The 26,819-nt window shown below is 47.1% G+C and overlaps 1 protein-coding gene across 1 annotated transcript in view; it reads left to right on the forward strand.

Annotated features, from left to right (window-relative positions):
- Window positions 1–26,819, forward strand: part of kifap3a (kinesin-associated protein 3a) — a 92,632-nt gene that overhangs the window by 27,163 nt on the left and 38,650 nt on the right. The window contains exons 9-12 of the mRNA XM_061683203.1: window positions 698–876; window positions 3,339–3,501; window positions 12,447–12,547; window positions 25,839–25,947. Coding sequence (XP_061539187.1) covers window positions 698–876; window positions 3,339–3,501; window positions 12,447–12,547; window positions 25,839–25,947 — 552 coding nt within the window. The remainder of the gene's footprint in view (window positions 1–697; window positions 877–3,338; window positions 3,502–12,446; window positions 12,548–25,838; window positions 25,948–26,819) is intronic.

Raw genomic sequence — 26,819 nt, forward strand, 5'->3', positions numbered from 1 at the left:
GACGCACACGCCCGCTTGGGCTCGGATCTCCGCTCCTTAACCAAATCGAGTTGGCCAGCGGTGCACTTTGCCGCTGGGACGGCAATGGATCTTGCCGCCGAGCCCGGCGACATAAGGTTGGCAACAACAGACTTTGTCCATTCTGCTCCTTGTCCAGTTGTCAAGTGATGCTCAGCGGGAAAACGTAAAGTTTGGTGTTTGTAAGTTTAGCTTTTCAATGTATTTTAATCCTCTTATTTCAAGCCTTGCTTAATGCCGCATAATGACAGCTCTGTGAATGAATAAATGGAGGTCTGTCAACCAGTGTTCCTGGTAGCTCGAGGAAGACTCAACCGCCAAAAGGAACAAAAAAATCCAGGAGGGATCTTCTGTACCCTGGTAGTGTTTTTCAGTGAGGACACAGGGGGAACTCAAGCTACCAGGTTAGCTAGGTAGGTTCCTGCAAATGTTCCTGCAATGGGAAGGACCCTATTCTTGTGAGTTAGATGATCACACAACATTCTGTGACCAATTTATGCAGAAATTGAAGAAACTCCAAAGGGTTCACATACTTTTTCCTCCCACTTTATGTAACCAGCCGATTGTTCTTTTTTTTTTTAGCTTGCCTGCTCAAGTCTGTTTTATTTTATTCCTGTTTACCCTAGTTAATTTCAATGGAAATTGCATGAATTTTAACATTATTTCTCTTTGTCTGCAGTTTCTCTGTGTCTGTTGTTGAACCTTGCTGAAGACACTCACACAGAACTAAAGATGCGGAACAAAAACATAGTTAACATCCTTGTAAAGATTCTGGACAGAAAGGATGAAGAGCTTCTTTTAGTAGTTGTCTCCTTCCTCAAGAAACTTTCCATCTTCATGGAGAACAAGAATGACATGGTGAGAGACTGAAATGATAGTAAATATATGTAGTGTACAACCCCAATTCCAATGAAGTTGGGACCTTGTGTTAAACGTAAATAAAAACAATATAAGGATTTGCAAATCATGTTCAACTTATATTTCATTGAATACACTACAAAGAAAATATATTTAATGTTCAAACTGATAAACTTTATTGTTTTGAGCAAATAATCATTCACTTAGAATTTTATGGCTGCAAGACGTTCCAAAAAAGCTGGGACAGGTGGCAAAAAAGACTGAGAAAGTTGAGGAATGCTCATCAAACACCCGTTTGAAACATCCCACAGGTGAACAGGCTAATTGGGAACAGGTGGGTGCCATGATTAGGTATAAAAGGAGCTTCCCTGAATTTCTCAGTCATTCACAAGCAAAGATGGGGCGAGGTTCACCTCTTTGTGAACAAGTGCGTGAGAAAATAGTCCAACAGTTTAAGGACAATGTTCCTCAACGTACAATTGCAAGGCATTTAGAGATTTAATCATCTACGGTCCATAATATCATCAAAAGGTTCAGAGAATCTGGAGAAATCACTGCATGTAAGCGGCAAGGCCGAAAACCAACATTGAATGCCTGTGACCTTCGAGGCGACACTGCATCAAAAACCGACATCAATGTGGAAAGGATATCACCACATGGGCTCAGGAACACTTCAGAAAACCAATGTCAGTAAATACAGTTCACCGCTATATCCGTAAGTGTAACTTGAAACTCTACTATGCAAAGCAAAAGCCATTTATCAACAACACCCAGAAACGCCGCTGGCTTCTCTGGGCCCGAGCTCATCTAAGATGGACTGATACAAAGTGGAAAAGTGTTCTGTGGTCCGACGAGTCCACATTTCACATTGTTTTTGGAAATTGTGGACGTCGTGTCCTCCGGGCCAAAGAGGAAAAGAACCATCCGGACTGTTATGGACGCAAAGTTCAAAAGCACAGCATCTGAGATGGTATGGGGTCTGTGTTAGTGCCAATGGCATGGGTAACTTACACATCTGTGAAGGCACCATTAATGCTGAAAGGTACAGACAGGTTTCGGAGAAACCTATGCCGCCATCCAAGCAACGTCTTTTTCATGGACGCCCCTGCTTATTTAAGCAAGACAATATTAAACCACATTCTGCACGTGTTACAACAGCGTGGCTTTGTAGTAAAAGAGTGCGGGTACTGGCCTGCCTGCAGTCCAGACCTGTCTCCCATTGAAAATGCGTGGCGCATTATGAAGCGTAAAATACGACAACGGAGACCCCCGGACTGTTGAACAGCTGAATCTGTACATCAAGCAAGAATGGGAAAGAATTCCACCCACAAAGCTTCAACAATTAGTGTCCTCAGCTCCCAAACGTTTATTGAATGTTGTTAACATAAAAGGTGATGTAACACAGTGGTAAACATGACCGTCCCAGCTTTTTGGAACGTGTTGCAGCCATATAATTTTAAGTGAATGATTATTTGCTAAAAACAATAACAGGCTTATCAGTTTGAACATTGAATATCATGTCTTTGTAGTGTATTCAATTAAATATAGATCGAACATGATTTGCAAATCATTGTATTCTGTTTTTATTTGTTTAACACAACGTCCCAAGGCGGCACGGTGGCCGACTGGTTTAGAGTGTCAGCCTCACAGCTCTGAGGACCCGGGTTCAATCCCCGGCCCCGCCTGTGTGGAGTTTGCATGTTCTCTCCGTGCCTGCGTGGGTTTTCTCCGGGCACTGCACTTTCCTCCCACATCCCAAAAACATGCATAAATTGGAGACTCTAAAATTGCCCGTAGTTGTGACTGTGAGTGCGAATGGTTGTTTGTTTGTATGTGCCCTGCGATTGGCTGGCAACCAGTTAAGGGTGTACCCCGCCTCCTGCCCGATGACAGCTGGGATAGGCTCCAGCACGCCCGCGACCCTCGTGAGGAGAAGCGGCTCAGAAAATGGATGGATGGACAACGTCCCAACTTCATTGGAATTGGGGTTGTACATGATTAGTTGTGGGGCATGGTGCATGACTGGTTAGCACATCTGCCTCACGGTTCTGAGGTTCCAGATTCAAATCCGGCCTCGTGTGGCGTTTGCATGTTCTCTGAGGAGGTTTTCTCCAGGTACTCCGGTTTCCTCCCACATTCCAAAAACATGCATGTTGAGGACTATAAATTGAAAATGTGAGTGCAAATGGTTGTTTGTTTATACAGTATGTGCCTTGCGATTGATTGACGACCAGTTCAGGGTGTACTCCGCCTCTTGTCCAAAGTCAGCTGGGATAGGCACCAGCACCCCCACAACCCTAGTGAGGATAAGTGGTTCAAAGAATAGCTGGATGATGAATCTTGATACAACTCTATGTATTTATTAATGCAAATTATGTTTTATCTCAGGTTCCATGTTGTGTACATGCGTCCATTCATATTTCTGTAAAAGATACACAAAGGTATTTGTCCATTGTTCATAGGTTCAAGTATTCGCAGTCGAGAAGCTGGCCCTGCTGGTTCCATGTGAGCATGAAGACCTACTGAGCACTACATTACGCCTCCTACTCAACCTTTCATTTGACAATGCTCTGCGCAACCAAATGGTCGAGGCTGGACTAATTGCCAAACTATCCTCACTGCTCGGTAATCTGTCTGAAAAGTGTGTGTGTGCGTGTGTCTGATTGTGTGCCTGTTGTTTTAATTGTGGAAGAATTGCAAATCTCAGACAGGTTTTATAGTGTTAGGTAAAACTGAAACAGTGAGTTTAAATGTTATTAAATTTGTATTCTCATCATTGAAAATAAATGACTGAAATACCAGTTGTGTACTCAGGGAACAAATAATAAAACAATAGTGTAGTATTTTACACAGCTGACTTTCACGTACCCAGTGTGGAATCAATTCCTGCCCCTTTATCGGAGATGCCAAGTGTTAGGATTTGGCCATATTCTGTTCCGGGTTGCCATGTATTACGACGCGCTGATGAAGTAAAACATAGTCCGCAGTCGGGAGAGGACGAGACGTAATGTCCGCTTGTATAAGTACTTTAAATTTGCCAGTTAGCGTCGCAAGCAAGGGGGTATCATGCGCTTGCCGTCTCAGTGCCGCGACAAGTGATTGGCTGAAAATTTGGCCTCTACCAACCAAGCAGCATAATGTTTGCTGATGAAATCATTGCATTTTCCTCCATAAAATTAAACTAACTTCAAGCCTGTCTGACATTCACCTGAACAGTTCGTTGGCTGCGGTTGACTAGCTTCTCTCTCTCGCACTCTTACTCTCTGTCCCCTATCCTCTCACTACACTCGCTCAACCCCTGACCCCCACCCTCTTCTGCTCCTTTTGGGCAGGAAATGTCTTGTCTTTCGTCAGCGGTCCAAAAACTTTGGTTTTACATCTTTTATCCATCCAACCATTTTCTTGTGCTTATCTGAGGCCGGCTCGTGGGGGTAGTAGCTTTAGCATGGAAGCCCAGACTTCCCTCGCCTCCTCCACTTTATCTATCTCTTTTGGGGGGATCCCGAGGCGTTCCCGGGCCAGCAGGGAGACACAGTCTCTCCAGCATGTCCTGGGTCATCTCTGGGGTCTCCTACCATTGGGACATCCCCGGAACACCTCACCAGGGAGGTGTCCAGGAGGCAAAAAAACACACCCGGACTCAGCCCTCATTATTCTCAGGGGCTTTAACAAAGCTAAACTCAACCACAAACTCCCTAAATACAAGCAGCACACCGACTGTCCGATCAGGGAAAATACAATTATAAATAATTTAAATAAAATACAATTTTCCCTGATCGGACAGTCGATATGCTATACCTCATGCAGCGCTGGGCTCGTCTGATTACTACTTAATTCGCTTAATACAAACATACAGGCAAGAACTTAAATGCGCGAAGCCTACAGTGAAAACAATGAAAAAGTGGACCAATGAAGCAAAGCTAGAACTTCAAAGCTGTTTAGACTGCACCGACTGGAGTGTCTTTGAAAATTAAGCTGGCAGCCTGGCTAAATATACGGAAACTATCACATTCTACATTAGTTTCTGTGAAGATGTGTGCGTACCAACAGTCATTTGGCACATTCAATAACAACAAGCCGTAGTTCACTGCAAAACTGAAGCAACTTCGCCAAGCTAAAGAGGCCGCATATCAAAGCGGGGATAGGGCCCTGTATAATCGCACTAGAAACCAGCTGACTAAAGAAAATAACATTGCAAAGAGAAACTATGCAGCAAAGTTGGAAAAGCGACGACTAACGACACCCGCACTAACGACTCCAAATCAGCATTACAATCGCTGACCAATTACAAGCGACGATCCCCCCCCAAGCTGAGAACAATAGTAGACGAGCCAACGACTTGAACACCTTCTACTGCAGATTTGAAAAGGACACTTGCACACCCCACACACACACAGCCTCTGACTTCTGCGTTGACCATCCACAAACAGGATGTGAGACGCATCTTCAAACAACAAAAGATTAACAAAGCGGCAGGCCCAGACCATGTGTCCCCATTCTGCCTCAAAGTCTGTGCGGACCAGCTCGCATCCAGTCTTCACACAGATCTTCAATAGATCTCTGTAACTCTGCGAAGTACCATCCTGTTTCAAACGCTCCACCATCATCCCAGTCCCCAAGAAACCTACAATCTCGGGTCTGAATGACTACAGGCCTGTCACCTTTACATCTGTGGTCATGAAGTCCTTCAAAAACCTCATGCTGGACCACCTCAAGAGTGACCACCTCAAGAGTGTCACAGGTCCCCTGCTGGACTCCCGGCAGTTTGCCTCCCGAGCAAACAGGTCTGCGGATGATGCAGTCAACATGGGACTGCACTTCATCCTAGAACACCTCGGCAGTGCAGGGACCTATGCGAGGATCCTGTTCATGGACTTCAGCTCAGCGTTCAACACCAACATCCCTGAACTCCTTTCCTCCAAGCTTCTCCAACTCAGCGTCTCGCCTGCCATCTGCCAGTGGATTTACAGCTTCCTGTCGGGCAGGACACAGCAGGTGAGGCTGGGAGAGACCAGCCTCAGCACTGGGGCACCCCAAGGTTGTGTCCTCTCTCCGCTGCTCTTCTCTTTCTACATTAACGACTGCACCTCAATGCAACCGGCTGTCAAACTCCTTAAGTTTGCAGATGACACCACTGTCATCGGCCTCATCAGAGACTTTGACGAGTTTGCATCTTGACAGGAAGTGGAGCGACTGGAGCTGAACACGCTCAAGACTGTCGAGATGATCGTGGACTTAAGGAGGCATCCTTCGCCACAGCTGCCCCTCACGCTGCTTTGTGTCAACCGTCAAGACCTTCAAGTTCCTGGGAATTACAGTCTCTCAGGACCTGAAGTGGGCTATCCAACATCAACTCCGTCCTCAAAAAGGCCCAGCAGAGGATGTACTTCCTGTGGCTTCTGAGGAAGCACGGCCACTGGAGCTGTTGAGGCAATTCTACACAGCGGTCATCGAATCAGTCCTGTGTTCTTCCATTACAGTCTGCTTTGGTGCTGCTAAAAAAAAAAGGACAAACTCTGAATGCAACAGACAATCAAAACTGCTGAAAAGATTGTCGGTATCCCCCTACCCACCCTTGAGGACTTGCACGCTGCCAGAACTAAGACAAGCGCTCAGGGAGGCGCTACCGATCAAAGCAAACTAAAACAAGCAGACATTCCAACAGTTTCTTCCTTCTTGCCATCAACTTCTTAAACAGCTAACTTTATTCCATTGCAACATGCTGCCATTTTTTTTTTGTCTCGAGTTTGTTGTCACATCACTGTCGGTCAAGCATACATTACTCGTGCACTCACTGAAGAAGTCCCGCCACGCTGCACTATTTGCATATCTGTTGTTGACCAACATTGGCCACACATGCCAGAGTAGCATCTGCACCACTTGCACACTGACTGAGGAGTATCTGCAACGTTTGCATAGTCAACTTTGTCCCAGACTATCCCACTACTAGTCATTTTAAACTGCATACATTCCTTGACATCTCGACGCCCTTTGCACAATGGTCATTGCACCGGACTCTTGGTATATTAGTCATTCAAACTGGTCTAAGTGCTAGAGGACTCTGCATCTTTTTGCACAGCTCTCAAAAAAACATTTAAATTGGACCGGCATTACCAGATAACTAGCAACCTTATTGATCAGTGACTGTTTTTCTCAATGTCTTTATGTCTTAAAAGTGTTCTCTGTCAATTGACTGTCAGTTGTCGTACGAGAACGGCTCCAACTACCGGAGACAAATTCCTTGTGTTTTTTGGACATACTTCAAAATAAAGATTATTCTGATTCTGATCCTAATCAGATGCCCTAGCCACCTCATCTGGCTCCTCTCAATGCAGAGGAGCAGCGGGGATGACCGAGCTTCTCACCCTATGTCTAAGGGAGAGCCCGGACACCCTGCGGAACTCATTTTGGCCGCTTGTATCTGTGATCTTGTTATTTCGGTCATGACCCGCAGCTCGTGACCATAGGTGAGGGTAGAAATGTAGGTCGACCGGTAAATTGAGAGCTTCGCCTTTCGGCTTAGTTCCTTCTTCACCTCAACGGACCGATACAAAGTCCGCCTCACTGCAGACACTGCACTGATCTGCCTGTCGATCTCCTGTTCCATTCTTCCCTCACTTGTGAACAAGACCCCAAGATACTTGAAGTCCTCCACTTCCGGCAGGATCTCATCCCCGCCCCGAGAGGGCAGTCTACCCTTTTCCGACAGAGGACCATGGTCTCAGACTTGGAGGCGTTTATTTTCATCACAACTGCTTCACGTTCGGCTGCGAACTTCTCCTGTGAGAGCTTGAGATCATGGCTTGATGAAGCCAGCAGAACCACAGGATCTGCAAAAAGCAGAGATGCAATACTTTTTTAAATTTTTTTTATTTTTATCTGTTACGTCAAGCAGAATGTAAAATCTGTATCCCTTTTATGCCGGAACAGTTTTACTATGTCACAGTGGAGTTTTTAAGCTTCCGCTGTGCTTTGTTAGTATTATAATTGAGGTTTATTGAGAATCAGACTTGTTCAGTCAAACAGAACAAAGTTTCTCGAGGGGAGAGAGAAACAAAGACAAAAGCCAGAGCACTAATTGTAAACAGGGTGTAAGATTTACATCATTACATTACAACAATGAAACATTAAATATGAGTGTTGCATGGGGCTGTAGTGCTACACCCTGTGAGGGAAGGACAGAACAAGATGGAACAGGACAAGGACAGGAGAAGAAGCATGCAGGACAAGGGTCGTGAAACCGGCTGTACACTTTAAGTGTGGTGGGATTAATTATATAAATTATAAAAGTCTACAGGACGAGAGTATAAGTGAGGGTACACAAGCGATTTGCATATTCATGAGTTATTTGTCGCAGTAAGTGCGTGACCCCACAGCCAGTGAAAGAGTCCTTGGGGTGTGTGCCTGCATATACATCAAGTGAATTGACACAGTTTTACATGCACAAAGACTGACAGAACTGTCCTGTAATTGCTGTGGCCACACCGTGGAGGCTGAGGACCCCACCCAATCAATCGCGGGATGAGGCCCCGGGGTCCACCCGAGAACAGCCCGGTGGACGGGACACATCCCACACCGAGGGACCCAGGGGTCCGCCGGCCCTACCGAGGCATCCGGACAACTGGCCACCCAATGTAGGCGGAGGGGACCCAATGCCCCCCCCCCCCCACCCCGCCCCCCCACACACACACGCACATACACACAACCAGCAGGGCCCGCATTGCAGCCAGTCCCCGTCAGCCCGAGGGCGGGAGTGTCCCTTGTTTGTTAGAAAGAAGGGCGGATAGGGGCACCCGACAAGGGAACGATAAGGGGGGTAACTCGAAGGAGCATCCGCGGGCCATGAGAGGATCAGCCAAGCAGTCGTCCAGCCCGGGGGGGACTGGCCTCAGGAGCACCGCCATGCAACTAAGTGAGACCCACCTCCCCCCCTGTTACTGTGACTGCCAGGTCCCCGACTGGCAGTCATTGGCCCTACCCCATGTATCAGTGCCCCACTCAAGTGGTGTGGTGCATTAAAACATGCGGAGTGTGTGTGTGATGCATTTAAAATCCAGGGCGCAAGGGCAGGGCGCACGGACCGGGAAATGGCACAGATGTGCTGAAACCTAATCCGACACCCACACCCTCCCGATCCCATACCAGTCCCCTAGGAACCCTTTGATGTGTATGTGCCCAGATATGAATAGTGAGAAAAATATATACAGTGAGTGGTGTGTGTGTGTGCTCAGAGAGTGATTAACCTGCAGATTCAGACCCACACCACTGACCCCCCCCCCACATTCCCGCCAGCACCCACTACCCGCCCCTTTGTGTGCGAGGTGGACCCCCCCCGCCCCCAAACCAGGCAGGGACAAGAACCCAACAGCAGGCCCTACAGCCGGCAGGGGACTGCCCGGCTCCCCACGGGAAGACGAAGAGGCGACCGCCTCTTCGCACGGGTCTCCTAGTGCCAAGTGCACGTGTGGACACCCTTATGCCTGAACATGGTGTTCATTATGGACAGTCCGTGATGAGCACAGAAGTCCAATAAGAGAACACCGCTCGGGTTCTGATCGGGGGGGGGGGGGCGTTCCTCCCAATCACGCCCTTCCAGGTCTCACTGTCATTGCCCACATGAGCATTGAAGTCCCCCAGCAGAACGATGGAGTCCCCAGCGGGGAGCGCTCTCCAGCACCTTCTCCAAGGACTCCAAAAAGGGTGGGTACTCTGAACTGTTCTTTGGTGCGTACAAACGACAGTCAGGATCCGTGCCCCCACCCAAAGCCGGAGGGAGGCTACCCTCTCGTCCACCTACAGGTGGTGAGCCCATGGGAAGAGGGACTCGCGTTACCTTTTTGAGCTGTGCCCAGCCGCCGGGCCCGTGGGTGCAGGACCGGCCACCAGGTGCTCGCCTTCGAGCCCCACCTCCAGGCCTGGCTCCAGAGGGTGGGCCCGGTGACCCGCGTCCGTGCAAGGGAAGTCCATGAGTCCACTTTTTATTTATTTTTTTGTCGTCATCATAAGGGGTCTTTGAGCCATGCTTTGTCTGGTCCCTCACCTCGGACCTGTTTGTCATGGGTGACCCTGCCAGGGGCATAAAGCCCCAGACAACTTAGCTCTTAGGATCATTGGGACACACAAACCCCTCCACCACGATAAGGTGATGGCTCTTTTTATTAAAAAAATTAAAATAAATCAATAGTATGGCATTCTATACATACAGTCGCGACATTTGCACCCCACGACATTCAGTTCTTTAATAATGTTTTGCGTGCCGATTGAGCTGCTCCGAGTGATTCCTCCACATTGAATTCTGTCTTCTGCAGATGTACAGTATCTCTGTGTCTGACAATATCTTGTCCACAGCTTCAAATTGTTAGAAACACCTGGCTGGCTTGTTTGTATTTTATATTTTTTTGTTTCATTAACTGTTAGCCCATGTGGCTGTAGTATTTTCCATTTAATGCTTTTGGGACGCTGTGGTTGTTTCAAATAGACAATGTATCATTCTCTTTGTTTTATAGTTTTGTTTTTAAGTAAACTTGTACTGGTTGTGGCAATGTACAGCTTGATGGCTCTTTTTGGCTGAATATTTACTAATTGTCAGCCAAAGTGCTGCTTGTTGTCAAGTGACTGGAGCCTCCTACCGCCATGCAGCACTCGTTTCTCAAGTTTGGGAGAACAACTCGGCCAATCGGCTCTTGAAAAAGTCGGGTCACTCGTAACTCAAGGGCAACTCTGATTTAAAAAGTCTAATAAACAGGCTTTCGAACGGTAAGATGTGTTGCCAAGTAGCATTCTTACAACAAAGACGTAATCTACCTGCAGTTGAGGAAATATTTGATTCCTCACTGATTTTGTAAATCTACCCACTGACAAAGACATGAGCGGTATAACATTTTAATGGTAGGTTTATATTAACACTGAGAGACCATATCTCAAAGAAAATCCAGAAAATCACATTTAAAATAAGAAAACTGTTTTTTCATTTCATTGAGTGAAATAAGTATATGATGCCCTACCAACAATAAAGAATTCCGGCTCCCACTGACTTAATAACTTAATAAGATCCTTGTAAAACTATTTCAAAGCTGCCTGGAGTTGAAAGAAGTAACAGCGACATGGAAAGACGCAGTAATAATTTTGCTACATAAATCACGCGATAAAATGGACCGAAGAAATTATCGCCCAATAAGCCTCCTCTAAGCGATTTATAAAGTCTTTGCAAAGATATTGGACAAACTAATTGGAATCAAACGCCGATAGAACAAGCGGGTTTTCGTAGCAGTTTTAATACTATGGACCTCATACAGTTCAACAAATAATCGAACGAGACGAGTACGAAATGCCTCTGTGTGTAGCCTTCATCGACTATGAAGAAGCGTTTGCCTCAGTCACCACCACTTCGATACTGTAGGTGCTTGTAAATCAAGGGATAGAGCCGACCTATTTTAACATTTTACAATCAATATACAACGATTCTTCTAGTTCAATACGAATTGATTAATTTAAAGAGTTAAAATAAGTCCAGGAAAAGGCGTCAGGCAAGGTGACACACAGTCTCCGAAGGTATTTACAGGTTGCCTTGAAGACATTTTGAAAAAGCTCAATTGGGAAAAAGGACTAAAAATTAACTGCGTTTATTTGAGCCAACTTCGTTTCGCTGACATCATCATTTTATTCTCCTACGATGCCGAACAACTACAGTGTCATATTCAGGAATTAGACGTAGAACTGATGTCATTCAAAAAATAAAAAGCCTTAAATGGAAATGGGCTGCACACGTTGCCTGAAGAGCTGACAAAAGGTGGACCACAGAAACTATCAACTGGATACCACTGGGCACAAAGCGGCCACGGCGAAGACATAAAAGTAGATTGGTGGATGAAATTATTAAACGCACCGGAATACACTGGCAACACATTGCAAACTGCTGTAGTAGTTGGAAACATGAAGAAGAGGCCTTCATCCTGTGGATAGAAAATGACTGATGATGGTGGTGATGATATATATATATATATATATATATATATATATATACCTCCATCTATCCATCCATCCATTTTCTTTTACCGCTTATCCTCACTAGGGTCGCAGGCTGCTGGAGCTTATCCAAGCTATCTTCGGGCAGGAGGTGGGGTACACCCTAAACCGGTCGCCAGCCAATCGCAGGGCACATAGAAACAAACAAGCATTCGCACTCACATTCACACCTACGGGCAATTTAGAGTCTGCAATCAACCTACCACACATGTTTTTGGGATGTGGAGTACCCGGAGAAAATCCACGCAGGCATGGGGAGAACATGCAAAGTCCACACAGGCGGTGCCGGCATTTGAACCCCAGTCCTCAGAACTTTGAGGCAGATGTGCTAACCAGTCATCTACCGTGCCGCATATATATATATATATATATATATATATATATATATATATATATATATATAGTTTATGGTATCACGGTAAAATGCAGTTGTTTTCAGTTGCCTATGGCTGTACATAGTGCTTGGTTATCATTTGAAAAAACACCCCATCGGTAGTGATTTGCACTTGCTGCACAACCAGTCATTCATCCATTGTTTCTTTCAGATGATGAGGGCCAAAGACAGCTCAGCATGTGCATTCTGTACCACATCAGCATGGAGGACAGATTTAAGTCCATGTTTGCCAACGCAGACTGCATTCCACGGGTAAGACTGACACATTTTTCACTAGCAGACCAATAAACACCTTCATGCATTGAATGACACCAAAGGCAAAACACAACACTCATAAAAGTTATGAAAACGTCTTTTCCACTTCGACTTGGGTGCATCGGCGCAAAGTTGATCGTAACTGTGTGTGTAGCTTCCCTTCTCTCTCTCTCTTTTTTTTTTTTTTAACCTGTCCCGTTCAGCTGCATGGTCAATAAATAATGCTGGATCCTCATTCATTCATTGTCTTCCGCTTGTCTGGAGTCCAGTCGCGGGGCCAGCAGTTTTAGCAGGGAAGCCCAGACTTTTCTTCTCCCCAGCCACTTCGTCCAGCTCTACCGCGTCCGTGCAAGGGAAGTCCATGAGTCCACTTTTTATATTTTTTGTCGTCATCATAAGGGGTCTTTGAGCCGTGCTTTGTCTGGTCCTTCACCTCTGACCTGTTTGCCATGGGTCACCCTTCCAGGGGTGTAAGGCCTCAGACATCTTAGCTCCTAGGTTCATTGGGACACACAAACCTCTCCACCATGATAAGGTGTTGGCTCAGCAAAGGGAATGGTGGAACTGTATACATTTTTATGCTGAAATAGTTTTGCTACAAAATGGGAATTCAAAATACTCCCTCTGTGGTTGTTTATAGTGTGATGTTTATTGTAAATGCAGCCTGACAGAAAAGAGTGACAGGACATGCAGAGAGACAGAAAATGACTGATGATGGTGATGATGATATATATATAAATACGGGAAATATATAGATATAGATATGGGAAATAGGGATAGAAACCTCTGCAAGAGAGCTAGAGGACGACCAAAGAGAAGGTTGCTAGATGTAGTGAGGTAAGATATTAGAGCAGTTAGTGTTCTAGAGGATGATGTAGGAAGATAGGCTTAAATGGTAAAGAATGACACACTGTGGCAACCCCTAACGGGACAAGCCGAAAGTAAAAGAAGAAAAAGGAGAAGAAGGCAAAGGGGAGTTGAGCCAGTCGGTCCACCCCGTGGAGGATCCAGTCGAGAGGACACACCTATGCTACGGGACCCAGGTTGGCCTCCCAGCCCCAAGAGAGGGACAAGGGGACAGCACAACTCTCCCGCAGCCTGTCCCACCACCATAGCCACTAAGCTCCCCAAAAGAGTTACAAATATATGTTGTACATCAAAATAAATAAATAAACAGTGGGGGATTGGTGGGCCAGGTCAGAGAAAAGGCCAAGACACCTGGCCTAGTGTCCTCCCAGCCCAGCATGGCTCTCCCCCCACTGATTAGTGTGTAACGGACATGCCACTAAAGATGACACCCAGCAACCCCCATTCTCGTGCTGTTCCGCATACCTGCCTCGGCTGCCCGCTGACTCAGTCTGCATACACAAGACATCTAAGAAAAACCTTGTCCGTTTATCAAAGAAGTATGAGGGGCCTTAATTTTGCGCACGGACGCTAAATGGATTATCAGCCAGTCCCAAGTAGCATCAAAGGTGAGACACAGACACTGGTTTTTCACCCAGACGCTAAATTAATTACCTTCCACTCGCAGCCAGCCTAAAGAGTCTTACCAACAAAGACTTTTTTCCCCCCGCTGTTTTCAGTGACATTTGTTTCTCCTGTCTGGGACAATGGATGGAGCACTAGCGACTTCCACAGGTAGTGGAACTCTACTGCAACCCCGGATTAACTAATCACAATCTTCACTGGACTTGAATGTTATATAATATTTTAAGAACTTTGCATGTACGCCGCCAGTGTTACCATCGCAATAGTGCCACTTGTGATTGTATTTCTGTAAATTGGAATGTCTGATGTCAAATCTGTTTGTCAACTGAACCGGATGAATTGTTTCACCCCACACGAACACAAATGCCACAATGCAAATATTGTAGTGTTCTCAACAACCACATACAATTGAAACATTTGTTACAGGGATTAATGAGGATGTGCGCGTGACAATGCAAGGCTGGAAAATGGTCTCGTTATCCTAAATCCAATACTTATTTTATCCGACTGGTTTTAAACTACAAAATAATCCTAAAATGGAAAAGTAACTTTAAGAGTCGGTCCATGTTCCCTGTTGGCCCCAGAGGGGGGAAAGGGGACCACCCCTTTTGGCTGGCTTTGTTGGGGGGGTGTCGTTCGACCAACTTGCCGAAGATTGACTCAGCCAGGACGCTCCACCTCGCACCACGAGGACACATCGGACCCTTCCCCGTCGCAGGGCATCCTGCCAGCACTCCAGGCTACCCTTTTTGGGTGGCTGGGCAAACTCCGTGGGGAAGGAAGCGGGCAGCACCTGTCCGCTCCGAACGTCTGGCGTACAGCGACATACGGGCTGCAGCCGTCCTGCCTGGCAACTTCTTGTTTTTCCTGCTCTTGTTTTTTCTTCCTTCCTCCTTTCCCGCGAAATCCACCTGTTCCCCCGTGCGGACCGAACCGGCCAAACATTCAGGAGCTTGACCAGCCTGCCTAAGTTGTGTTCCACGCACGTAAATCCAATTTGCAGTCTACTAAAAGTACAGATTAGTGCATATTTGGGTTTATATTAACGAAAAGAGGAACGCCCAACTCTCTGCATTGTCACTACACGCTCCTTCCACCCTCATATCACAAGTTAGTCTCCTTTGCCAATGTTTGTCGGTCCTTTGTGTTTTTTTTCCTGCATTGTTCCCTTGTAGATTCCCATGTTAGAGCTCATAAGATTTTCTATAAAGATACACTACCTGTATCATTTGTGTGTTTGGGTTCCACAAAAGACCTCTGGTTATCGAGAACACTTATCAAATTCATGTAGCAACCTTCAAATAACGAGACTGATAAAAGGTTTGTGACTTTGTCCTGAAGTTTTATACAGCTAAAAAGTGACGTGGTGCCACTTTACGAGACAAATTAGTTTGATTTTCACGTCAAAGCGTAACCCGGAAGTGAACGCAGGCGTTTACCTTCCTTTGTGTCTTATTCCAAATTAATTAAATTTTGATTTAACCCCCATATACGCTACGAGTGTATGATGCATTAAAACCGGGGGACGAGCTGGGCAGAGAAGTGCAGCAGCCGGACCGGGATCCGAGGGCAGGATCGCTGTCGTCATCATAGGCTGTTTCGTACTCCTTGAACACTGACAGCTAGATCCATTCCACGCATCCACACACAGATGTAATTTCTGAATATTATTCCACGGCGGACTAATGTGCGAAAACGCATCAGCCTAAGGGTTCCGCCTGTGCGCTCGGGACCTGCTTTGGAGTCGCAGGATTTGACGACACCAGAAAAAAAAACACTTCCGCCACTTCAGCTGTTAAGAAGTAACGGTACTTTTATTGTGTTTCAATTATCTAAATGTCGCTCGCTACTTTTATTGATATTGATATTGCTTTATTTATCAACTATTTCGTGCGCGAGACTTCGACTTCCGTATTGGGCGCTGTTTGCGCCAATCCAGTTTAAGCGTGAGTGACGTTAAAGTCTATTTCACCAATCAAACGACACAAGAAAGTCACATGACCCCACACGTCGTCTTCTATTGGGCTTCCCGGCCATAGGTATTAACACTAGATAAGCCAGCCCGGCGGATTGTCATGTCTACGTGGCGGCCATTTTGTGAAGTTACTCACTCTTTACTCAGTACTTGAGCAATTATTTCACTGTGCACTTTTTACTCATACCCAAGTAATTTTTGGAGGACTACTTTTCTACTTGAATCACGTTATCGTCAAGTAACAGTACTCTTACTTGATATTTGGCTACTCTACCCACCTCTGGATCGGACATCCTCTATTGTTACTCTTACGTTTAAGCAACATTTTTTTGCTCATCAGATCAGCCAGTGTCGTTTTTGTTGCACTGGTCTTTTGGATTTTCGTGTTGAGGTTGTGGTCCCAGCGGAACCGCGAAGCACACGTAACATCGGCGACAAGAGCTGATCCGCTAGTACATATTGTATTAATTAGGAAACACGCCGACACTTATCTAATTAGATTCCGGATGTTAATGTTAAATGTATTAAGCAACGGAGCGATGTTGGGGATTATGTCACAACACAGTATGAATTAACTTCAAATTCAGAAATGCCCCCCCCCTCTCCCCCAAAACAAAAGGATGCATTTAGCAGTAGTGAAAAATGACGTGAAGCAGACAATGGTTTTAGTCAGTTCTTATCCAGAATGAGAGTGCTTAAAGAGGGGGATGCCGTTCATGTGCACAGCTTGAGGCAGGCATCAGGGGCAGGTGGCGATGGGCCTGACTCAAGTTGGAGGCCCAAACAAAAAAGCAAAGAAATGAGGCAAATTTAATTTCAATCTTAAATTTGTACATCATGTACTTGAGCAGTTTAAATCAATGTTTTACTGCTTCCAGATTGCTTAATTTGTTAAAATACCCAAAATTCTCTGCGGGGGGCCGGGGATCCCCCAGACACCCCAACAATGTTTTTTTTAGTTTTTTTTTGTTGGTCTGTCACCTTTTTCATGCCTTTGGTGTTTGCATGTCTGGGTTTTGGCTATTTTTAATGGCAGTTTGTCCTCTGGTGTTGTCGCGCAAAGTTTTAAACATGCCGTCTAAAGCCACTACTCAAAGCGATAATCCACATCTTTTTTTGTTCAAGAAAGTCACTTTCACCCAAGCCACTACTAGAGGAGATGACACAATGCTGATTAAGCTATTCATCTCATCTAACATCTTGCTGTATTTGTCAGTATCTTAGTTTTTATATTAAGTGAATGCCCTATTAATTTCTCGCGCTGGCCCAGTTGGTGGCGCACTGCAAATGACAGCATGGAAATTACGCATGTTCTTCAAAACATAGTGAAATCATGTAGAATCGCATATAAGGGGCATACCATGAATTGCCTACGTCAGATTGAAGTGACAACTCTGTTCTTTTGTTGTAATGCTGAATTCGAGTTTAGGGGGGCGCCAAAAGTTACATACAATAGCTTTAAGAAACCTGGCCTTGATTGTACCGTTATAACCAATTTTATCTCCAACCTTCCTTTTGTGTTGTGCACAGTCAACTAAAGAATTTGCTGGATGAGCATGATGTCCTCAAGGTTTTTCAATCAGCTTTGCTAAAAGTTGTAAATGACAATCTCATAGCAAATTGTGGGGGATTGTGTTTATCTTGTCTTGCTGGACATAACTGCAGCGTTTGATACAGGAGACCACAGTATCCTTGTGGCCTGGTTAAAGTAAAGTACTCTGTGGGCATGAGCGGTAGCGCGCTGGAATCGTTTAGATCCGATCGAGAAGAAGAAGAAGAATCACCTTTATTGTCATGAACATGCATGCATGCACACGAAATATGTTCTCTGCATTTTACCGACCCACAGCTCGTGACCATAGGTGAGGGTAGGAACGTAAATCGACCGGCACGCCACCCTTTTCCGACTGAGGACCATGGCTCAGATTCGGAGGTGATGATTCTCATTCCAGCCGCTTCACACTTGGCTGCGAACTGCTCTAGTGGGAGTTGGAGGTCACGGCTTGATGAAGAACCACATCAATTGCAAAAAGCAGAGATGCAATACTGAGGCCACCAAACCAGACCCCCTCTATGCCTCGGCTGCGCCGAGAAATTCTGTCCAAAAAAGTTATGAACAGAATCGGTGACAAAGGGCAGCCTTGGCGGCGTCCAACCCTCACCGGGAACGAGTCCGACTTACTGCCAGATATGCGGACCAAACTCTGACTCCGGTCATACTACCCCGAAGCACCCTCCACAGGACTCCCCGAGGGACACAGTTGAACGCCTTCTCCAAGTCTACAAAACACATGTAGACTGGTTGGGCGAACTCCCATGCTCCCTCGAGAACCCTGCTGAGGAAGTCTTTCTCCATGCCCTCACCGAAATCGTCCCATACCCAAGTTTTTGCTTCAGCGACCACCAAAGCTGATTTCCGTTTGGCCAGCTGGTACCCATCAGCTGCCTCAGGAGTCCCACCGGGCATAAAAGCCCGATAGGACTCCTCCTTCAGCTTGACGGCATCCTTCACCATTGGTGTCTACCAACGGGTTTGGGGATTGCCGCCACAATAAGCACCAACCACCTTACGGTCACAGCTTCGGTCGGCCTCAGCAATGGAGGCACGGAACATGGTCCACTCGGACTCGATTTCCCCCGCCTCCCCCGGAACATGAGCAAAGTTCTGTCGGAGGTGGGAGTTGAAACTCCTTCTGACAGGGGATTTCACCAGACGTTCCCAGCAGACCCTCACAATACGTTTGGGCCTGCCACGTCGGACCGGCATCTTCCCCCACCATCGGAGCCAACTCAACACCAGGTGGTGATCATTTGACAGCTCCGCCCTTCTCTTCACCCGAGTGTGACACGACCACAAAGTCGATAATCGAACTGCAACCTAGGGTGTCCTGGTGCCAAGTGCACGTGTGGACACCCTTATGCTTGAACATGCTGTTCGTTATGGACAAGCAGTGATGAGCGCAGAAGTCGAATAAGAGAACACCGCTCGGGTTCTGATCGGGGGGGTTCCTCCCAATCACGCCCTTCCAGGTCTCACTGTCATTGCCCACGTGAGCATTGAAGTCCCCCAGCAGAACGATGGCGTCCCCAGCGGGAGCACTCTCCAGCACCCCTCTAAGGACTCCAAAAAGGGTGAGTACTCTGAACTGCTGTTTGGTGCATAGGCACAAACAACAGTCAAGACCCGTCCCCCCACCCGATGGCGGAGGGAGGCTACCCTCTGGTCAACCGTGGGCAACTCCAGAGTGGAAGAGAGTCCAAACCCTCTCGGGTGGACTGGTACCAGAGCCCAAGCTGTGTGTGGAGATCGAGTCCGACTATATCAAGTCGGAACTTCTCGACCTCATACACCGGCTCGGGCTCCTTCCCTGCCAGAGAGGTGACATTCTACGTCCCTAGAGCCAGCTTCTGTAGCCGGGGATCGGATTGCCAAGGTTCCCGCCTTCGGGCACCGCCCAGCTCACACTGCACCTGACCCCAATGGCCCCTCCCACATGTGGTGAACTCATGGGAAGGGGGACCCACATTACCCTTTTGGGCTGTTCCCGGTCGGGCCCCATGGGTGCAGGCCCGACCACCTCTCCTTCGAGCCCCACCACCATTCCTGGCTCCAGAGGGGGGCCCCGTTGACCCGCGTCCGGGCAAGGGAAAGCCAAGTCCATCGTTTGTCATCATCATAAGGGATCTTTGAGCCGTGCTTTGACTGGTCCCTCACCTGTTTGCCATGGGTGACCCTGCCAGGGACATAAAGCCCCAGACAACTTAGCTCCTAGGATCATTGGGACACACAAACCCCTCCACCACGATAAGGTGACGGCTCAAGGAGGGGCCAAAACCTTCTTAACTCGAGGTAATGTTTCCCATTGAAATGAATTAATTGAAATAATTGAAATACAATTAATCCGTTCCAGCCCCACAATTCTGCTTACCTTTTTATGAGTGTGGTTAAAAATAAATGTAGTGCAGTACAGAAATAAGTGAAAACACACTGTTTTAAAGAAATAAAACTAAATAAATATGACAAGTTGATTGATAATTAACTAACTAAAGATGGGAAAGGGAGGAGGACTGCAGCTCCTCATTGAAGAAGAGCTTACTTCCACAATAACAGGTGGAAATTCTGATTCAGGTGTTTTTCTTTTCTTTTTTCTGTTTCTTATTCATTGGTTGCTTTTGGCACAACAAACCAATTCAGGGAAACTTCTTTTTGTACTTTTGCTACTCATTGATTTTTTTTATTGCCTCGCTCCCGCTATCACCATCGAGCGCTTTCTCTTTTTTTTCTGTATAATATAGAGCAAAAAAAACCCAACAATGCCTGCCTTCGTTGCATTGCGTGACGCACAGTTGTCGCGTCCATTGGTTTTAGATTAAAAACGAATTTTGGAAAATACACCTGCATTTACCTCCGGTGTAGTTAGAGGTTTCAGTCATCCTATCTTTGTCTCGAAAAGGGGCACCACGTCTCTGTTTATGTGTAAAATTTGGGGAAAGCGATGAAAAAACAATCAATCTCTGTTATCTTGAAGGCTGCTACAGAAATGAAAATAAGAGTTCTTGATTACAGCGGTTTTACTGTCTCACTCAAACACATAAAGGATGAAACAGGAAGTGGGATTTCATGGAAAATGTAATGAAATCCACAGGGAACTATAGGGAACAATGCAGAGGGACTTTACAAAAAAACTAATAATAATAATGGTAATAAAAAGAACATAGGCATACGTAAAGAACAATAGGATATCATGGGTGGCTGGACTCAAAATGTGAGCGTGAAATGAATTGAATCATAGTGAGGGAGAGTCAAGGTGGGACTCGTGTGAGCTCCCTAACTTTAATCCATACTACTATGCACATATTTGCACTTTCTAGAACTCACTGCAAAGTTTCACTCACGACGTAGGTCAACAAGTCTGGTCTTTCTCAGTTGTCTCACGAGGAACGGAGGAAGAGTTAGTTGAAGAAGATGCACAAAAAGTACAAAAATAAAATAAAATGCAAAAGGAAAGTCGTTGTCCCGATGGGTGCGCTCATAAATTTTCCTTCCATTCGAACTTGCTGCGGGCCCCGCTCTTGACCTAAACTGCGGGCGTAACTGGTAAGTCCACGAACAGGAGTGGCTTCCTGGGGTCCCGCGAACAGATCAAGGCTGGGAACAGATCGAAGCCGCATGGCCAGCTTCTTTGATCGGACAGTGCCGCCGTCGTGGTCCGGGGTCGCTCGCGCGCCGTGGTGACAACAAATTCATAACCCAAGATTCCACTGTATTTATCCAACTACCTAAACTCAACTTTAGATGTAACTTAAAAGAACAACCAGAAAATTTATTTGTAACAAGTAAATTAATAATATATAAAAAAATAAAAAACAATGAATTAAAATTAATGCAGTCATGGCTAAAAACATCGGCATGCCTCTATTGTATATGATACAGTGGCTGATATAAGTATTTAACACGTCACCATTTTTCTCACTAAATATATTTCCAAAAGTGATATTGACATAAAATGTTCACTAGTTGTTGGGAACAACCCAAGTAATCCATACATACAAAGAAAGTAGAACAAATAAGATCAGAAATTAAGTTGTGTGTAATCATGTCAAATGACACAGGGAAAAAGTATTGAACACCTGAAAAAAGGGAGGTGCAAAAAGGCATGGAAAGCCAAGACAACACCAAAAATATATCAATAATAAAACAGCAATCCAGCCCCTTCATCCATCCATCCATTTTCTACCGCTTATCCGAGGTCGGGTCGCGGGGGCAGTAGCTTTAGCAGGGACGCCCAGACTTCCCTCTCCCCAGCCACTTCATCCAGCTCTTCTGGGGGAATCCCGAGTCGTGCCCAGGCCAGCCGAAAGATGTCGTCTCTCCAGCGTGTCCTGGGTCGTCCCCGTGATCTCATTCTTCCCTCACTCGTGAACAAGACCCCATGATACTTGAACTCCTCCACTTGGGACAGGATCTCATCCCCGACCTGAAGAGGCCACGCTACCCTTTTCCGATTGAGGACCATGGTCTCAGATTTGGAGGTGCTGATTCTCATCCCAGCCGCTTCACACTCGGCTGCGAACTGCTCTAGTGAGAGTTGGAGGTCACGGCTTGATGAAGCCAACAGAACCACATCATCTGCAAAAAGCAGAGATGCAATACTGAGGCCACCAAACCGGACACCCTCTATGCCTTGAAATTCTGTCCATAAAGGTTAGGAACAGAATTGGTGACAAAGGGCAGCCTTGGCGGAGTCCAACCCTCACCGGGAACGAGTCCGACTTACTGCCGGATATGAGGTCCAAACTCTGACTACGGTCGTACAGGGACCGAACAGCCCGTATCAGGGGGTTCGGTACCCCATAACTCCCGAATCACCCCCCACAGGACCCCCCGAGGGACACGGTCGAACGCCTTCTCCAAGTCCAAAAAACACATGGAGACCAGTGGGGCGAACTCCCATGCACCCTCGAGGACCCTCCCAAGGGTTTGGAGCTGGTCCACTGTTCGATGGCCAGGACGAAAACCACACTGCTCCTCCTGAATCTGAGATTCGACTTCCCGACGAACCCTCCTCTCCAGCAACCCCAACCCCAGGGAGGCTGAGGAATGTGATCTCCCTGTAGTTGGAACACACCCTCCGGTCCCCCTTCTTAAAAAGGGGGACCACCACCCCAGTCTGCCAATCCAGAGGCACTGTCCCCGATGTCCACGTGATGTTGCAGATGCGTGTCAACCAGGACAGTCCTATAATATCCAGAGCCTTGAGGAACTCCGGGCGAATCTCATCCAACCTCTGGGCCTTGCCACGAGGAGCTTTTTAACCACCTCGGTGACCTCAACCCCAGAGATAGGAGAGCCCGCCTCAGAGAACCCAGACTCTGCTCCCTCATGGGAAGGCGTGTCGGTGGAATTGAGAAGGTCTTCGAAGTATTCTCCCCACCGACTCACAACGTCCCGAGTCGAGGTCAGCAGAGCACCATCCCCAGAATACACAGTGTTGGTGGTGCACTGCTTCCCCCTCCTGAGACGCCGGATGGTGGACCAAAATTTCCTCGAAGCCGTCCGGAAGTCTTTCTTCATGGCCTCACCGAACTCCGCCCAAGCCCGAGTTTTTTCTTCAGTGATCACCAAAGCTGCATTCCGCTTGGCCAGCCGGTACCCATCAGCTCTCTCAGGAGTCCCACAGGTCAAAAAGGCTCGATAGGACTCCTTCTTCAGCTTGACAGCATCCCTCACCACTGGTGTCCACCAACGGGTTAGGGGATTGCCGCCACGACAGGCACCAAACACCTTACGGCCACAGCTCCGGTCGGCCGCCACAGCAATGGAGGCGTGGAACATGGTCCACTCGGACTCGATGTCCCCGCCTCCCTCGGAACATGAGCAAAGTTCTGTCGGTGGTGGGAGTTGAAACTCCTTCTGACCAGGGATTTCGCCAGACGTTCCCAGCAGACCCTCACAATACGTTTGGGCCTGCCACATCGGACCGGCATCTTCCCCCACTATCGAAGCCAACTCACCACCAAGTGGTGATCAGTTGACAGCTCCGCCCCTCTCTTTACCCGAGTGTCCAAGACATGCGGCCGCAAGTCCGATGACACGACCACAAAGTCAATCATCGAACTGCGACCTAGGGTGTCCTGGTGCCACGTGCACGTGTGGACACCCTTATGCTTGAACATGGCGTTCGTTATGGACAATCAGTGATGAGCACAGAAATCCAATAACAGAACACCGCTCGGGTTCTGATCGGGGGGGCCGTTCCTCCCAATCACGCCCTTCCAGGTCTCACTGTCATTGCCCACGTGAGCATTGAAGTCCCCCAGCAGAACGATGGAGTCCCCAGCGGGGGTGCTCTCCAGCACCGCCTCCAAGGACTCCAAAAAGGGTGGGAACCCTGAACTGCTGTTTGGTGCATAGGCACAAACTACAGTCAGGACCCGTCCCCTGAGCCGAAAGCGGAGGGAGGCTACCCTCTCGTCCACCGTGGTGAACCCCAACGTACAGGCGCCGAGCCGGGGAGCAATAAGTATACCCACACCTGCTCGGCGCCTCTCACCGTGGGCAACTCCAGAGCGGAAGAGAGTCCAACCCCTCTCGAGAGGACTGGTACCAGAGCCCAAGTTGCGCGTGGAGGCGAGTCCGACTATATCTAGTCGAACTTCTCGACTTCACACAACAGCTCGGGCTCCTTCCCTGCCAGAGAGGTGACATTCCACGTCTCTAGAGCCAGCTTCTGTAGCCGGGGATCCAGCCGCTTGTTGGTGCAAATGAATATCAGCTGGTTCAGTCCTAATTGATATCCTACAAAAAGGTTTTGGTGCAGGCTGCGTCGGTTCAGTTCCCACCCAATGACGGTATGAATACGCGTGTGAATGGTTGTCCGTGTCTATATGTGCCCTGCGACTGACTGGTAATGTAAAAAAAATAATTGTATATGGGAACCCACAAACACCTGCCACGACTGGCAGAACAACTAAAACTGTTGTTTTTCGGAGTCTGTAAAGTAAACGACTGTCCCCCCACCCCAAAATCAGTCACTTTGACTGGCCCACGAATGGTTTGTGTGCGGTCATGTGACTGCCTTGTGCCGTCTGATTGGTAAATTGTACTCAAATGACACTCGTGATCACGTTGGAGTGGTAAAACCTGTCTCTCTGATAACCTTGGCTGTCGTGGTCCAGTCTTCTGGAAGCTCCGAATGTCCACCGAGAGCCTCTCTCACCTCTTCTCGAAAAGCTACACAACACTCTTCGTTTCTCAGCTTCCACCAGATGGTACTCTGCGATGCCTTTGTCTTCTTAATCTTCCTCCCTGTCACAAGAGTCATTTTACACACCACCATCTTATGCTGTCTAGCCACTACCTGACAGTCAGTATCCTCCTTCAGATTACATCTGCACAAGATGTAATCCACCACCGTGCTTCTCCCTCCACTCTTGTCGGTCACTCTATATTCCTGCCTCTTCTGGAATAAAGTTTTCACTCCTGCTATTTCCATCCTTTTTGCAAATCTTGCATCTGTCCCTCCAAGTTCCTTTCCTGGATGCCGAATTTAGACGTCACTTCTTCATCAGCCCTGTTTCCTTCACCAACATATCCATTATCTGCACCAATCATGACTCTCTCTTTCTGGGATGCTCAGAACTTGCTTTTCACCTCCAAGACATTCTTACTGAGCTCTTCTTTTAAAATCAACCCTACTCCCTTTCTCTTCCCATCTACACCCATGGTAAAATATTTTTAACCCTGCCCCTAAATTTATCGCCTTACTACCTTTCTACCTGCTCTACTGGACACACAAAATATCAACCTTTCTCCTAATCATCATGTTATCCAACTCCTGAGCGTTTTCTGTCATAGTCCCAACATTCAGTTCAAGGCTGTATGCTTTCCTCTTCTCTTTCTGCCTAAGAACCTACTTTCCATCTCTCCTTCGTCTTCGACTCATAGAAGCTGAATTTCCACGAGTGCCCTGTAGGTTAACAGTGCCGGTGGTGGATGTTGTTAACCTGGGCCACGACCAATCCGGTATGGAATTTGGCAATGTTGAAAGACAAATGTCCTTCCTTACGCAACCCTCTGCATTTATACGGGCTTGGGACCAGGCTACAGTTTGCACTGGCTTGTGCCCCCCATGGGGCTGCATTCCTCTCAAGTCATTTTAAGAACAAAGTAATTATAAATATTAATATATATCTATATGTTTGTGTGTTTGTGTCATGCATGATTCTTCAGCGTACAACAAGCAGTAATTGAAATTCTGACATGCATAATTACATTTGTTCCTTCTAAATGACGATTTCCCTTTTCTTTGTAATATACAGCTCATGAAGATGATTTATGACTCTGGTGAACACAAGATGGATTTTGAACTCATCTCACTGTGCATCAACTTGGCTGCTAATAAGATCAATGCCCAAGTCATGTGTGAAGGTATGACATCAGAAGTGTAAACATTATTGTCGAGTAGTATTTCAACAGTTTTACACCACCACATTTAAAAAAAAATAAAACTATCAAGAAGTACACTGGTTGAAGAGGATTTATAAAATATATTAAGGAAGTACAGCCATTCTATGCATTGTAGCTACATTTTCAGAGTCCATCCATCCATCCATTTTCTACCGCTTATCCGAGGTCGGGTCGCGGGGGCAGTAGCTTTAGCAGGGACGCCCAGACTTCCCTCTCCCCAGCCATTTCATCCAGCTCTTCCGGGGGGATCCCGAGGCGTTCCCAGGCCAGCCGAAGGATGTAGTCTCTCTAGCGTGTCCTGGGTCGTACCCGGGGTCTCCTCCCGGTTGGATGTGCCCGGAACGCCTCACCAGGGAGGCGGCCAGGAGGCATCCGAATCAGATGCCCCAGCCACCTCATCTGGCTCCTCTCGATGTAGAGGAGCAGCGGCTCTACTCTGAGATCCTCACGGATGACCGAGTTTCTCACTCTATCTCTAAGGGAGAGCCCGGACACCCTGCGGAGGAAACTCATTTCGGCCGCTTGTATCATGGATCTTGTTCTTTCGGTCACGACCCACAGCTCGTGAGGGTAGGAACGTAGATCGACCGGTAAATCGTGAGCTTCGCCTTACGGCTGAGCTCCTTCTTTACCACAACGGATCGATACAAAGTCTGCATCACTGCAGACGCTGCACCGATCCGCCTGTCGATCTCCCGTCCCATTCTTCCCTCACTCGTGAACAAGACCCCAAGATACTTGAACTCCATAAAAGTTATGAACAGAATCAGGTGGTGATCAGTTGACGGTTCCGCCCCTCTCTTCACCCGAGTGTCCAAGACATGCGGCCGCAA

The sequence above is a fragment of the Phycodurus eques genome, chromosome 8, assembly GCF_024500275.1.
Source record: "Phycodurus eques isolate BA_2022a chromosome 8, UOR_Pequ_1.1, whole genome shotgun sequence".
In the NCBI taxonomy this organism is placed as follows: Eukaryota; Metazoa; Chordata; class Actinopteri; order Syngnathiformes; family Syngnathidae; genus Phycodurus; species Phycodurus eques.